At 44.2% G+C, this 16352-nt stretch overlaps 1 protein-coding gene across 10 annotated transcripts in view; it reads left to right on the forward strand.

Annotated features, from left to right (window-relative positions):
• The window catches only part of FGFR2 (fibroblast growth factor receptor 2), a 123426-nt gene extending 119338 nt beyond the window's left edge, over positions 1 to 4088 (forward strand). For 9 of the 10 annotated variants that reach the window (XM_029080815.2, XM_029080812.2, XM_029080811.2 and 6 more), the window contains one exon: positions 2368 to 2585. In XM_029080815.2, coding sequence (XP_028936648.1) covers positions 2368 to 2532 — 165 coding nt within the window. In that variant the 3' untranslated portion in view covers positions 2533 to 2585. Of the gene's footprint in view, positions 1 to 2367 lie in introns of all 10 variants that reach the window. The other variant, XM_029080810.2, reaches the window with a different exon arrangement.
• Positions 4089 to 16352: the final 12264 nt, after the last annotated feature.

The following is a 16352-nucleotide window of genomic DNA, read 5'->3' on the forward strand; positions in this document are numbered from 1 at the left end:
ATTACAACAGAATTAGCACTCACGTTCCCTGCCACACATGAGCTTACAGTCTACAGGGGAAAGGCGTAATGTGTGGTGTGAGTAATGACTAGAATTTCTTAATGTGAAACACTGCTCTCCACTTCTCTAATTTGGCTTATCCATTTTTCCTTTGGGGTCACACAGAGTTGAAATATGCGTTTTAATCAAATCATGTTTTTCCTCAGAACCACCCTCCTCACATGGTCTGATTTTTGCCATGAATAGAAAGCTTGCAGACAGAAAGACAGACGGGCAAGCACTAATGATTTGCGGCAATATCTTTCCAGGGTGTTGACATCCAGGAAGCACGAGGGATGGGGTGGATAGAAGAAGCAGAGAAGCAGCGTGGCGTAGTGGATAGAGCACAGGCCTGAGAGTCAAATTCTGGCTCCGCCATTTGTCTGCTGTGTGACCTTGGGCAAGTCACTTCACTTCTCTGGGCCTCAGTTACCTCATCTGTAAAATGCAGATTAAGACTTTGAACCTCACATGAGACAACCTGACTACCTGGTATCTACCTCAGAGCTTAGAACAGTGCTTGGGACATAATAAGTGCTTAACAAATACCATTATTATTATTATTATTATGGAGATATTTGTGGGGGGGAAATGAATAGTGTTCAATATCAAAATTATAGTTTGATGTGGGAGGGAACTGGAGCTGATAGACCACTTTGATTTCCCACCATACTAATTAGTGTAGGGCAAAAAGCCCTTTACTTAACATGTTTTAATGAACTTAGACCGAGTCCCTTAGAGATCCGATTGTTTTCATTTGAAGAATATGAAAGGAGAAAGAAAATAATTTATAACATAAAAATATTCTTTCCTTTTCAAATTCCTCTGAGTCATTTTGGAGGCTTCCTTATTCTTTCGCCTTTTTATCTCAGTACCTTCTGAGCAAACAGAAGAAAGCACTCTCACTTACCTCTGAGTGTACTGCGAGGCAGAGATTATTAAAACAGCTTTACCCCGGCCAAAAATAAGTCCTGGTCGAACCAGTGGGGTGAACTCTCCAAAGCCAGCAAGGGGGTAGGGTCGAGGGAGATAATTTATGGAGGTAGCCAGTAAGGAAACAGGCAGCCATGAAATCCTGCATCCTCCAGAAAAGTGAGGGCACTTTCATAAAACATGCAGGGCTCTCATTCTGCCTCACTGAGGCACTTCATTTCTGCCCGAGAGACACATCTGCTCATGGCAGAAATTGAGACTCTGACCTGACCAAGAAAGATGTCTTAGATGGGCCATTCTGTTAAAAACAAAAATCAGAGAGACACTGATGGACTGAACTGCATAGGAACACAAAATACATAAATTGATATTTTAGGAAGGATTTACTTGGGATTGATTTATTTGTTTATTCTATAAGAATGTATTTCTACGGATTTACTTTGGAAATTATTGGAGTGATTTTGAGAGTGTAATCAATGGCAATAATTCTAGAACTGCGTTTTGTTGGAACGATCTTGCCTTGTAGTTTGATAAATGAAGAGATTGGTTTTAAATGAATGCAGCTGACCTTCAGAAGTTGAAAGGAAAGGATCGTTTCAAAGGAAAACTAACTTTATTCTCCTGCCAAATTGTTGTTGCTAGCATAAGCTCCTTAACCCTAGACTTAGATTCCACTGATCTTCGTCTTTTTAATATCAGGTTTGAAAGGTTATGGCTACTTCGTGAAACCACAACTAGACTGAAACCAGGTTTTAATGAAAGAGGGTCCAACACTTTTTGAATATTTCATTCATATTCGTAGGTCTGCCCCTTTATTTTGAAAGCTAAATGTAATATCCTACAATAAAAAGCAGATAGTCCAATCGACCAAAGGAATATGGAAATGGAAGTGTCTTTCTTTCTGGAAAACATTACCATATGCTTGAAAAAAATGGTTTCATTTAGAACGAAACTTGGTTTTTATCGTCGTCAGTGAAAAGATCTCTTGATGTGGTGAATACACTGGTTTCCAGTTGTGCGGTTGTTGCCGACGTTGCTGGAACCGACACTTCCATCGTCTCGGGCTGGGCGTCTTTTTGCCAGTCCTTTCAGTAAGCCCTGGTTTTCTAAAAGGCAGAGGCCAATCTGCAGTGGAATTTTCATTACAGAGCAGAGGCAGAGTTTGTCCACAAACCACAGCAATTTTAAAAGTGCACAAATGTACGCAAGTCTTTCCATAGTTGTGATGGGTCACACAACAGGGTTATGGTCCCTGGGGCAAATCATTGGCAATCCCAGCAGTTCCAAGCATTTGAAGAACATTTCCAGAGTCACCTTCTCATCCGTGCCCTGCTCCAACGCCACTTCAGGATAACGCCGTTTGACAGTGAAATGCCTTTTCTCCCTCTGTTTCAGGAGTATTTGGACCTCAGTGGGCCTCTTGAACAGTATTCACCCAGCTATCCTGACACCAGGAGTTCTTGTTCTTCAGGAGATGACTCGGTTTTCTCTCCAGATCCAATGCCTTATGAACCATGTCTTCCCAAGTATCAACACATAAACGGCAGCGTGAAGACATGAAAGGAATTCATCATCGCTTCCTCAGAGAGACAGACATGTGGCGACGACGAACATCAGCTAGTTTCACCGAATGGTCTTCTCCAGGACTGCGTCGTTATGGCTTGTACATATGGAATATTAGGAGTAAATATTTGGAGGAATAGATGGGACTTGTGTAAAGAATTATATAGTCTGAAGCTCTTAAACGTCATCAGGAAAAGAAGAATGGGCCCAAGTAGCATATGGACAGAGCACACTGCCATTTTGCCGACTAGCCGAAAGTAGCAGTTGGCTCTCTCTACCTGCAATGGATCCTTTGGACTCAAGGCAAACTTGCGTTCTGCCTTCCTTGTGTATTTTGTAATATTTGGAGAAAATATATGTCAGCACACACTTACAGAGCACAAGTGCAGTACATAGGTGCTGGGTGTATGTAAATATATTCAAAATATGTATAAATATATATTATATATTTACAATGAATTATTTTTTTGTATTGATTTAAGAATGGATGTCCCAATGCACCTAGTAAATTAGTCTCCTTTTTTTAACAGCTATTTGCTAAAATGATGTTCTTACACCTAATTTCTTAATTTTCACCGAACTGGGGTGGAAAATACTTTGCTTTCAGGGAAAATGGTATAACATTAATTTATTAACTAATTAGTAATGTACAAAACAATTAATCGTTTTTAGGGGGTTTTTTTTGGTAATTTAAATGGCATTTCTATGCAGGCAGCACAGAGAACAAGTAGATATATTATTGAGACTTTACTAGTTACCAGAGCCTTTGGAAAAAGAAATATTTACAATATACAGTATAACTAATTTGGGGAATTAAGCTTTGATTTATTTGTGTTTAAGCTCTAGTGTCAGGTGATTCTTCTTATGAAACCCAAATTCCCATATTAAAAAGAAACTTTAATAAGAAGATATTTTATTCTCTCTCTCTCTCTCTCCCTGGTTTCTGATTACTACTGAAGCCAATCGAGCTATACTTCCCAGGACAATAGCACAATCATTCTGTTAGAGGAGGCCTCCTTCCAGCCTTCAAGGAAGGAGTTTAGCTGAAACAATAGCAGAATGTAGGAGCTGTTGAGCTCTCCGCCTCCAAGTTGCACATTAATCAAATTCGCTAATATTGCCTTGAATGAATTTTCAATAATGAGTTCCAGAGCCTTTGGCCATAATGAGGCCTTTAAGGATTTTCAAATGTGGCAATTTCAGATTAAAAGGAGAAGTGTTATGCTGACTATTCCAGAAAAACTGAAGCTTTGTAGGGGATTGTAGCACACTAATTTCAGTAAGACCTTACCGAGAGATCAGGCCTAGCACTGACATCAGACAAATTATTACTGTATTACTCATTTGTGTTAAAGTATTGTGTTTGCTTTCAAAACACCCACTCAGTCTGCTATAGCCATGCAGTACGAATGCAAATTACACTGATTTTCATATTAAAGGAATTGGAGAAAGTATTAAAAAAAATCTGTTAACTTTTGTACTGACAATAAAATGTTTCTACAGATATTAATGTTAACATGACACAATAAATGTCACGCAGCTTATTTTTTTAATACTTGTGTCTTCAAAAAATGGTTTGCTCTGCTTGCAAGATGCCGTGTCAGTTCCCGGGCCAAGCTGCTATAGAGGGGGCCTGCCTCCTGGAGGGCCTGAAGAGGCTTTCTGTCACCTACAACTCCTTGTGTGCAGGGACTGCACATTCTCCCAGGTGCTTAGTATAGTGTTCTAAACACAGTAAGTGTTCAGTAAATACCAATGATTGATTGCTTGATCTACAGGATGCTGGTAGAGGATGAACCTGTCCTGTGAGGTTTGAGCAGAGGGTCTGGTGGCCCAGAGGAAGGCGACTGGCTGACTGGTTGAGGAAGGTTGGTGGCTGAGGAAGGTGAATCGCTGAAGATTCTTCCAGAATGGTTAAAAAATGCCCAGGTTTTATTTTCTTTTACTTATGAAATTTGAACATCCATACAAAGGCTAGTGTATCGTCAATCAGGACAAGAGACATTTTATGAGGAGGGAGTTGGCCACATGCCAATTAAGACTTTTCCTGTAATTAGAGCTTAGGAGCCTGGATACTGTTCATGGAAAATTTTTAAAAATGTGGTAATTCAATAGTATTTATTGAGCGCTTACTATGTGCAGAGCACTGTACTAAGCGCTTGGAATGAACAAGTCGGCAACAGATAGAGACGGTCCCTGCCGTTTGACGGGCTTACGGTCTAATCGGGGGAGACAGACAGACAAGAACAATGGCAATAAATAGAGTCAAGGGGAAGAACATCTCGTAAAAACAATGGCAACTAAATAGAATCAAGGCGATGTACATTTCATTAACAAAATAAATAGGGTGATGAAAATATATACAGTTGAGCGGACGAGTACAGTGCTGAGGGGATGGGAAGGGAGAGGGGGAGGAGCAGAGGGAAATGGGGGGAAAAGAGGGTTAAGCTGCGGAGAGGTGAAGGGGGGTGGTAGAGGGAGAAGAGGGAGAAGAGGAGCTCAGTCTGGGAAGGCCTCTTGGAGGAGGTGAGTTTTAAGTAGGGTTTTGAAGAGGGGAAGAGAATCAGTTTGGCGGAGGTGAGGAGGGAGGGCGTTCCAGGACCGCGGGAGGACGTGGCCCAGGGGTCGACGGCGGGATAGGAGAGACCTTAGTTAAGCTCCTACTATGTGCCAAACACTGTGCTAAGGCAAGAAGTAGAATCTAGATAATCAGTAAAGGAACAGTCCTATTCCCACATAGGACTTACAGTTTAAAGTGGAAGGAGAATGGGTATTTTTTCCCCATTTTACAGATGAGGAAACTGAGGCACAGACAAGCGATTTGCCCAAGGTCACACAGCAGACAAATGGTAGAGCTGGGATTAGAACCTAGGTCTCCTGAATTCCCAACTTGAGTCCTTACCACTAGGCCACACTTCATCTCATGGAAACTTGCATATGGATAACACCAGACTCTAAGATTTAAAAAGTCATTCATGTTCTAGAACTTTAAAAAACTATTCTTGAATCACTTTAACTTTTAAACACAGAAGTGCACACTAACTTTTCTCCTTTGGTTGAATTAGTGGGCAAAAAAATCCACTAAAACAGTAGTTATCACTTTTTACTTGTAACTTGTTCTTTTTAGAACTTTCTGAGGAACGATGATGAGCATGGAAATTAAAGAACTTACTGCATGTAATTGAGACATATGAAATCAGCCTCCCCTCCTTAGAATTGCTTCCAAAATGCACAAATGTTTAGTTTGATTTGAACTCTTTTTCTGTGCCGTTTTCCAAAGATTAATGTAATTATGAAAAGACTGGAAATATTCACCCTTAATCAATCAATCATTACTAATACAGTGCTCTGCACACAGTAAGCACTCAATAAATAGCCCTGATTGGTTGTGAGAGTACACTATAATGGAGTTGGTAGACATATTACCTGCCTACAGTCTAAAGGGGGATATAGACATTACCATAAATAAATTTTGGAAATGTACCCAAGTGGCATGGGGTTGAGGGCGGGGTGAATAAAGGGTGCAAATAGACAAACGAGAACTCATGAATTAAGTAAGGTGTCTTCTCACTGGTGATCTGATACATTGGTCCTCTCCTGAGGTGCTTTCTCTACCCTTACATGGGATAATGGTTAAACTGAGGGTCATATGGCTGACAAGTAGGATTGATCGTCCAAGAGTTTTGGAACTAGCTTGGTTTGGAAGGGCATTCAAAAGTGTTTATCAGTGTTTCCTAATCTTTTCTGTTTGGGGCACACAAAACACATAACAATAATAATAATTTATTAAGCACTTACTATGTACCCAGCACTGGAGTGGATACAAGATTATTAGGTCCCAAGTGGGGCTCACACTCTTAAGTAGGAGGGAGAACAGGTATGGAATCCCAGTTTTGCAGATGAGGGAACAGAGGCACAGAGAGGTGAAGTGACTTGTCCAAGGTCACACAGCAGGTAAATGGCAGAGCCAGGATTAGAATCCAGATCCTCTGACTCCCAGACCTGTGCTCTTTCCATTAGGGCACACTGCTTCACAATTGAATGGCATCTTTGGCTTATTCCTCACTGTTTTGGGTCTTTAGCAAGAGAGCTATCTCAGTAAAGTTGACATTTTCATTTCATCTCTCCTTTGCCTTTTCCCATAAATTTGAGAAAGAAGTTTTGTATTTGTTGCAAGTTTTTTTTTTTACATTCAAGGTGAATCTAGGTTAATTATACCTAAAGTTTGAAATCCTGGAATACTGGCTGTCTGGGGTAATAAAGCGCTTTCTATGTGCCGAACACTGTACTAAGCACCTGGGTAGATACAAGACGAACAGGTTGGACTCAATCTCTGTCCTTCACCTCTTCTAGCCCATAACCCATAAGATGGGGGAGTAGGAAAGTAAAGCTAAGTATTTTTACGATAGCCATGTTGCCTAGTGGAAAGAGCATAGGCCCGGGAGTCAGGAGACCTGGATTTTAATCCCAACTCTCCAACTGGCCAGCTGGGTGACCTTGGGCAAGTCACTTAATTTCTCTGGGCCTCATTTTTCTCATCTGTGAAATGGGAATTTAATGCCTGTTCTCTCTCCTCCTTGGGCTGTGAGAGCCATGTGGAAAGGGTTCCATGTTTGACCTGATTATCTTGTCTCTACCTCAGTGCTTGGCACAGAGTGCTTAGAAAATACCATAGTACTTACTGTTAGCGTGTAGTCAATCCCTGCTTAGCCCACCATCTGTAATTGGAATTTGTTTAAGCAAGCCTTCTCATCTGAAACCAAAGATCACGCTGCTCCCAACTTCTCAGAGTATCTCTGGCCATGTCGCTCAATCCATAGCAATGTTTGATGGATCTGAAAGCCAATTTCTAGCATTGTTTGTAGCAGAGGGTTATTATTTAAAAATATGGGCCTGCCTCAACCCTTTGTTAAACCTCATCTTTCTCTGGATCTCCTATAACATCTGACATCACTCATTTTTCAAATAGCATTGATATTCCCAGTTTCGCCATAGGTCTCAACAATTTGAAAGAAAGCTTTCATTCATTCATTCATTCAATAGTATTTATTGAGCGCTTACTATGTGCAGAGCACTGTACTAAGCGCTTGGGATGAACAAGTCGGCAACAGATAGAGACAGTCCCTGCCGTTTGACGGGCTTACAGTCTAATCGGGGGAGACGGACAGACAAGAACAATGGCACTAAACAGCGTCAAAGGGAAGAACATCTCGTAAAAACCGATGGCAACTAAATAGAATCAAGGCGATGTACAATTCATTAACAAAATAAATAGGGTAACAAAAATATATACAGTTGAGCGGACGAGTACAGTGCTGTGGGGATGGGAAGGGAGAGGTAGAGGAGCAGAGGGAAAAGGGGAAAATGAGGCTTTAGCTGCAGAGAGGTAAAGGGGGGATGGCAGAGGGAGTAGAGGGGGAAGAGGAGCTCAGTCTGGGAACGCCTCTTGGAGGAGGTGATTTTTAAGTAGCGTTTTGAAGAGGGAAAGAGAATCAGTTTGGCGGAGGTGAGGAGGGAGGGCGTTCCAGGACCGCGGGAGGACGTGACCCAGGGGTCGACGGCGGGATAGGCGAGACCGAGGGACGGCGAGGAGGTGGGCGGCAGAGGAGCGGAGCGTGCGGGGTGGGTGGTAGAAGGAGAGAAGGGAGGAGAGGTAGGAAGGGGCAAGGTGATGGAGAGCCTTGAAGCCTAGAGTGAGGAAAGCTTGTCTTTCCTTTTCCTTCTTGGCACTCTAAACAACAGAGACCACAGGCAGGAAACAGGAGTAGTTGAGATTCTATTCCTTGCTCAGCTCCATGCTTGATACTTGCCAGTTGACCTTGAACTAGTCACTTAAAATTGGTATTAATTGCCCAAGATTCCCCACTGTAAAAACCTCATGCTTCCTGATACTAAGGCGTTAGAAACTGATCGATGAATTCAGCTTCACTATTTCCAACATCGAAGCCGCATTCCCTTACGATGCAGCTTCTGATTATGTAAGAGAAGCAGCATGGCCTAATAGAAAGAGTCAGGAGACCTGGGTTCTAATCCTGTCTCTGCTAAGGGAAGCAGCATGGCTAAGGGAAGCAGCATGGCTCAGTGGAAAGAGCACTGGCTTGGGGGTCAGAGGTCATGGGTTCGAATCCCAGCTCTGCCACTTGTCAGCTGTGTGACTGTGGGCAAGTCACTTAACTTCTCTGGGCCTCAGTTCCCTCATCTGTAAGATGGGGATTAAGACTGTGAGCCTCACGTGGGACAACCTGATTACCCTGTATCTACCCAAGCACTTAGAACAGTGCTCTGCCCATAGTAAGCGCTTAACAAATACCAACATTATTATTATTATTATTACTTCTCTGCTTTGTGATCTCGGGCAAGTCACTCCACTTCTTTGTGCTTCAGTCACCTCATCTGTGGGAAATAGACTATGCCCAACCTGATTTTTTTGTATCTACCCCATGATTAGTACCTGGGACGTAGTAAATGATTAACAAATACCACACTGTAATGCAGAAAAATAGAGATAAATTACTATGGATAAACTGAAGGATGTAACTTCCTTCGCATATATGTTTTAGGAAGAATAAAAATCACATAAGATGAGAAGTAATGTGGCCTAGTAGAGAGAGCATGGGCCTGGGAGTCAGAAGGACCTGGGTTGTCATCCCAGGTCTGTACTTGTCTGCTGTGTGATCTTGGACAAGTCACTTCACTTCTCTGTGTCTCAGTTAACTCATCTGTAAAATGGGGATTGGGACTGTGAGCCCCATGTGGGACAGGGACTGTGTCCAACCCGATTTGATTGCATCCACCCCAGAGCTTAGTACAGTGTCTGTCACATATGAAGTGCTTAACACACACTTTATAAAAGGGGAAATTTACCCAAGGTGTTAAATACTTATTTGAATATGTCCACTTGGAGTCTCCTTTATATCTAAGTGACCATGACTTCTTTTGTGATGCTTCATTTACTTTTAAGCATTCATAGAAATGAGGTTTTGCTCTTATTTCATCACAGTTTCCTCCTGAATTCACAAAATGAGCCCAGTAGAAACTTTTACAATTCCTTAACTTTCTCAACGTCATTTGTTGCTGGCTGTTCCCTCTGAACTTCATCTGGGTTTGTAGATTACACTTTGATATTCATCCTGCCCTCAGCCCCACAGCACCTACATTCGTATCTATAATTGATTTATTTATATTCATTCAATCAATGGTATTTACTGAGCGCTTACTATGTGCAGAGCACTGTTCTAAGCGCTTGGAATTAACAAGTCAGCAACAGATAGAGACAGTCCCTGCCCTTTGATGGGCTTACAGTCTAATCGGGAGAGACAGACAGACAAGAACAATGGCAATAAATAGAGTCAAGGGGAAGAACATCTTGTAAAAACAGTGGCAACTAAATAGAATCAAGGCGATGTACATTTCATTAACAAAATAAATAGGGTGATGAAAATATATACAGTCGAGCGGACGAGCACAGTGCTGAGGGGATGGGAAGGGAGAGGGGGAGGAGCAGAGGGAAATGGGGGGAAAAGAGGGTTAAGCTGCGGAGAGGTGAAGGGGGGGTGGTAGAGGGAGTAGAGGGAGAAGGGGAGCTCAGTCTGGGAAGGCCTCTTGGAGGAGGTGAGTTTTAAGTAGGGTTTTGAAGAGGGGAAGAGAATTAGTTTGGCGGAGGTGAGGAGGAAGAGCATTCCAGGACCGCGGGAGGACGTGGCCCAGGGGTCGACGGCGGGATAGGAGAGACCGAGGGACGGTGAGGAGGTGGGCGGCAGAGGAGCAGAGCTTGCGGGGTGGGCAGTAGAAAGAGAGAAGGGAGGAGAGATAGGAAGGGGCAAGGGGATGGACAGCCTTGAAGCCTAGAGTGAGGAGTTTTTGTTTGGAGCAGAGGTCGATAGGCAACCACTGGAGGTGTTTAAGAAGGGAAGTGACATGCCCAGATCGTTTCTGCGGGAAGATGAGCTGGGCAGCGGAGTGAAGAATAGACTGGAGCAGGGCGAGAGAGGAGGAAGGGAGATCAGAGAGAAGGCTGACACAGTAGTCTAGCCGGGATATAATGAGAGCCTGTAGCAGTAAGGTAGCCGTTTGGGTGGAGAGGAAAGGACGAATCTTGGCGATATTGTAAAGGTGAAACCGGCAGGTCTTGGTAACAGATAGTATGTGTGGGGTGAACGAGAGAGATGAGTCAAAGATGACACCGAGATTGTGGGCCTGAGAGACGGGAAGGATGGTTGTGCCAACCACGGTGATAGGGAAGTCTGGGAGAGGAGCAGGCTTGGGAGGGAAGATGAGGAGCTCAGTCTTGCTCATGTTGAGTTTTAGGTGGCGGGCCGACATCCAGGTGGAGACATCCTGGAGGCAGGAGGAGATGAGAGCCTGAAGGGAGGGGGAGAGGTCAGGGGCGGAGATGTAGATCTGCGTGTCATCTGCCTAGTCAAAGCCGTGAGAGCGAATGAGTTCACCAAGGGAGTGAGTGTAAATGGAGAACGGAAGAGGGCCAAGAACTGACCCTTGAGGAACTCCAACAGTTAAAGATGGGAGGGGGAGGAGGCGCCTGCGAAGGAGACTGAGAATGACCGGCCAGAGAGATAAGAGGAGAACCGGGAGAGGACGGAGTCCGTGAAGCCAAGGTGAGATAAGGTGTGGAGGAGGAGGGGATGGTCGACAATGTCAAAGGCAGCAGAGAGGTCAAGGAGGATTAGAATGGAGTAGGAGCCATTGGATTTGGCAAGAAGGAGGTCACGGGTGACCTTAGAGAGAACAGTCTCGGTAGAGTGGAGGGGACGGAAGCCAGATCGGAGGAGGTCCAGGAGAGAATGGGAGTTAAGGAATTCTAAGCAGCGATTGTAGACGACTCGTTCTAGGATTTTGGAAAGGAAGGGTAGTAGGGAGATAGGGCGACAACAGGAAGGGGAAGTGGGGTCGAGAGCGGGTTTTTTTTAGGATGGGGGAGACGTGGGCATGTTTGAAGGCAGAGGGGAAGGAGCCATTGGAGATTGAGTGGTTAAATAGAAGTTAAGGAAGGGAGGAGGGCAGGGGCGATGGCTTTTATAAGGTGAGAGGGGATGGAGTCCGAGGCGCAGGTGGAGGGGATGGCACTTGCGAGGAGGGAGGAGATCTCCTCTGAGGATACTGCAGGGAAGGATGGAAAAGTAGGGGAGAGGGTTGGTGGGGGGGAGGGAGAGGCGGAGGGGTGACTTTGGGGAGCTCAGACATGACTGTGTTGATTTTTGTGATGAAATAGATGGCCAGTTCATTGGGGGTGAGAGATGGGGGAGGGGGAGGAACAGGGGGCCTAAGGAGAGAGTTAAAGGTCCGGAACAATTGGCTGGGGTGATGGGCATGGGTATTAACGTCTGCCTCCCCCCTCTAGAATGTAAGCTTTCTGTGTGCAGGGAACGTGTCTACATACTCTCCTGTGTTGTACTTTTCCAAGCATTTAGCACGGAGCTCTGCACTCACAAAGTACTCTATAAGTACTATTGATTAATTTAGAGACATAAATTCCTAGCAATCAGTCGATCAGTCGAATTTATTGAGTATTTACTGTATACAAAGCCCTGTACTAAATCCTTGGGAGAGTACAATATATCAGAAGTTGGTTGACAATTTTCCCTGCCCACAACGACCTTACATTCCAGAGGGGAAGACGGACCTTAGTAGAAATAAATTATGGATATGTATGTAAGTGCTGTGAGGCTGAGGGAGGGGTGAATAAAGGGAACAAATTAGGGTGAAGCAGAAGGGAGTGGGAGAAGTGGAAATGAGGATTTATAGTCAGGGAAGGCCGCCTGGAGGAGATGTCCCTTTGATAAGGCTTTGCAGACAGGAAGAGTAATTGTCAGATATGAAGAGGAAGGGCAATCCAGGCCAGAAGCAGGACGTGGGTAAGAGGTCAGCAGTGAGATAGAGGAAATAGGTTAACATTAAAGGAGCAAAATCAGGCTGGGTTATAATAAGAGGGCAGCAAGGTGAGATAGGAGAGGGCAAGGTGGTTGAGTCCTTTAAAGCCAATGTGAGGATTTTCTGTTGCGTATGGAAGTGGATGGGTAACCACTGGAGGTTTTTGAGGAGTGGCAAAACACAGACTGAACATTTTTGTAGAAAAACGATCTGGGCAGCAGAGTGAAATATGGACTGGAGGGGGAGAGACGGGACTCAAGGAGGTCAGCAAGGAGCAAGTCAAAGCGGGATAGGATAAGTGCTTGGATTAACGTGGCAGAAGTTAAGCTAAGTAGTTAAGCTAAGTAGCAGCTAAGTAAGCTTTTCAAACTTCTAGAGACTCTGGAACAAAGTGAGTCCCTGCACTTTATAGGCATGGCAAACCAGTCATTCCACTGGCTAAATTCAGCCAACAACTCAAGTCCCATGGTGGAGCCGCCACAGCAGAGAAATCTTTTTTGTTAGAGAAAAGTCATTCTTCAGGGTGAGAGTGTCAGAAAGTCTCAGGACTCATTTCCAATTTCCTCATTTCTTCATATCTTTTTGCCATGCTCACCCCCCCTCCTCTTTTCCTCCTCTTTGGTTTCCTCAGGAGAGGGTGCCAAAAAGACTGCTGATCAAAAGCTAACACACGGGTTATGGCATAGTTAGAGAAGAGCAGACACCTCTTCTGGATTCATAAATTAAGAGCAAAGGTTGAAGGAGGGAGGGAATGTTTGAGTTTCCTGTCTCTTGCAATTATATCAGCCTGAGCTCTGGTGATAGAACAGAGGGAAAAACCTTAATTATAAGATTACATAAAGTTTCTTTGCCAGTCCACTGGAAAAGAGCACCGGGTTGCAAAGCTTTAGTCTCAAATTAGAAGAAAGAGTAAGCAGAACATACTGTGGGACAGATCTTTGCGAGACCAGTAATCTCTCCCTGATCAGACTGCATCTAGTGGTTTGGACAGTATTGTGTTTTCCTTTCTTTATGTCCATGTGATTTTTCCAAATAGGAGTAAGGTTTCACAGTGTTTTTCATAACTAATTGCTCTTGATAAGAACTTACTGGACTGCTCTGCTCACAGTCAGCACTCAGTAGATACCACTGATTGATTTTATTCTTGTGAAACAAGTTAATGATGGAAATTCAAATTCTGTACTTTGTTTGGCAAAAGGATTATTCTCCCAGACCAGTGCCTGTTATCTCTCTCCCTTAGACGGTGAGCTCCATGTAGGATGGGGACTGAGTCCAACCCACTTATATTGTATCTTTCTCAGTGCTCAGAATAGTGCTTGATACATGGTGAATGTTTAACATATATCACAATTATTCTTAGTTGAAGTACTTCTTACTGGATGCATGACATTCTGCAATGGAAGACTAACATTTTCTAGATAGAAAATGGAATCAGCAATAGGTAAAAGTACAAGGTTTTAGAGAACTAAATAAGAACCAAATAATCTCCTTGGATACAGGACTCTGGTCATCTTGTGACCAAAACTTATTCAGGTTTTCATACATGACATACACTTTTTTATGGTATTTGTTAAGCACTTACCATGTGCCAGGCACTGTATTAGACCCTGGGGTAGATACAAAATAATCAGGTTGGACTCAGTCCATGGCCCACAGCTTAAATTGCTATTTAACAGATGAGGTAACTGAGGTACAGAAAGGTTATATGACTTGTCCAAGGACACAGAGCAGACAAGTGGTGGAGCTGGGATTAGAACACAGGTCCTTCTCCTCCTCATCATCAATGGTACTTTTTGAGCATTTACTATGTGCAGAGCACTCCTTTGGGAGCATATAACCCAACCTGACTCCCAGATCCATGTTTTATCCACTAAGCCATATGGCTCCCAATATTTCATTCATTCATTCATTCATTCATTCATTCATTCGTTTTATTGAGTGCTTACTATGTGCAGACCACTGTACTAAGCGCTTGGAATGTACAAGTTAGCAACAGATAGAGACACTCCCTGCCCTTTGATGGGTTTACAGTCTAATCGGGAGAGACAGGCAGACAAGAACAATGACAATAAATAGAGTCAAGGGGAAAAACATCTCATAAAAACAATGGCAACTAAATAGAATCAGGGTGATGTACATCTCATCTCATTAAACAAAATAAATAGGGTGATAAAGATATATACAGTTGAGCGGATGAGTACAGTGCTGAGGGGGTGGGACGGGAGAGGGGGAGGAGGAGAGGGAAAGGGGGGAGAAGAGGGTTTAGCTGCGGAGAGGTGAAGGGGGGATAGAGGGAGCAGAGGGAAAAAGGGGGGAGCTCAGTCTGGGAAGGCCTCTTGGAGGAGATGAGTTTTTATTAGGGATTTGAAGAGGGGAAGAGAATTAGATTGTCTGAAGTGAGGAGGGAAGACATTCCAGGACCATGGGAGGACGTGGCCCAGGGGTCGACGGCGGGATAGGCAAGATCGAGGGACGGTGAGGAGGTGGGTGGCAGAGGAGCGGAGCGTGCGGGGTGGGCAGTGGAAAGAGAGGAGGGAGGAGATGTAGGAAGGGGCAAGGTGATGGAGAGCCTTGAAGCCTAGAGTGAGGAGTTTTTGTTTGGAGCAGAGATTGATAGGCAACCACTGGAGGTGTTTAAGAAGGGGAGTGACATGCCCAGATCGTTTCTGCAGGAAGATGAGCCGGGCAGGGGAGTGAAGAATAGACTGGAGGGGGGCGAGAGAGGAGGAAGGGAGATCAGAGAGAAGGCTGACACAGTAGTCTAGCCGGGATATAACGAGACCCTGTAGCAGTAAGGTAGCCGTTTGGGTGGAGAGGAAAGGGCGGATCTTGGCGATATTGTAAAGGTGAGACCGGTAGGTCTCGGTAACGGATCGGATGTATGGGGTGAACGAGAGAGACGAGTCAAAGATGACACCGAGATTGCAAGCCTGAGAGACGGAAAGGATGGTCATGCCATCCCCGGTGATAGGGAGGTCTGGGAGAGGACCGGGCTTGGGAGGGAAGATGAGGAGCTCAGTCTTGCTCATGTTGAGTGTTAGGTGGCGGCCGACATCCAGGTGGAAATGTCCTGGAGGCAGGAGGAGATGCGAGCCTGAAGGGAGGGGGAGAGGACAGGGGCAGAGATGTAGATCTGCGTGTCATCTGCATAGAGATGGTAGTCAAAGCCGTGAAAGCGAATGAGTTCACCAAGGGAGTGAGTGTAAACGGAGAACAGAAGAGGGCCAATTTAAGAGATTTGTGCTGACATCGTCCTGCCCTGCTTTTTTCAAATTCTTCTCTCAAATTCAACCTTCTTAAACCTGCTCCATTTTCCATTAAATGGCTCTTGCATATATTATCACAACAGGAAAGGAAATCTGAAAGCCTTCATTTTTCCCTTCTTGAATTACTCTTTCAATTTTTCCAATGGGATTGCTTTACAGTTGTTTCACATTCGGCAATGGCATTATGAAGCCAACATAAACTCACTGTGGGGAGAGAATGTGTCTGCCAACTCTGTTGTATTGTACTCTCACAAGTGCTTAGTACAGTGCTCTGTATTAAGAGCTCAATAAGTACTATTGTTGATGATGATGATGATGATGTTTAGAAAATAAAGTTCAAAAACATTAAGTGGTGAGCTTGGCCAAGCGGTATGATGAGCATTTGAGGGGCTGGTTAATGGTATGTGTGAGAACTGCTTATCAGATAGGGTACCAGACAGGGGAGTCAATCAATCAGTCATTCAGTGGTATTTATTGAGTGCTTATTATGGGCAGAGCACTTTTACAAGCACTTGGGAGATATCAGTATAGTTGATAGACACAATCCCTGCCCTCCAGGAGCTGACAATCTACCAGGAGGAGCGAATCGGTTGGCTGAGATGGGGAAGGCAGGAACATGTGGTCCCGATTTCTATGATGCTCCCGTGATAGGTAAAACCTACA

This window comes from Ornithorhynchus anatinus, chromosome 16 (genome assembly GCF_004115215.2).
Source record: "Ornithorhynchus anatinus isolate Pmale09 chromosome 16, mOrnAna1.pri.v4, whole genome shotgun sequence".
Classification (NCBI taxonomy): Eukaryota; Metazoa; Chordata; class Mammalia; order Monotremata; family Ornithorhynchidae; genus Ornithorhynchus; species Ornithorhynchus anatinus.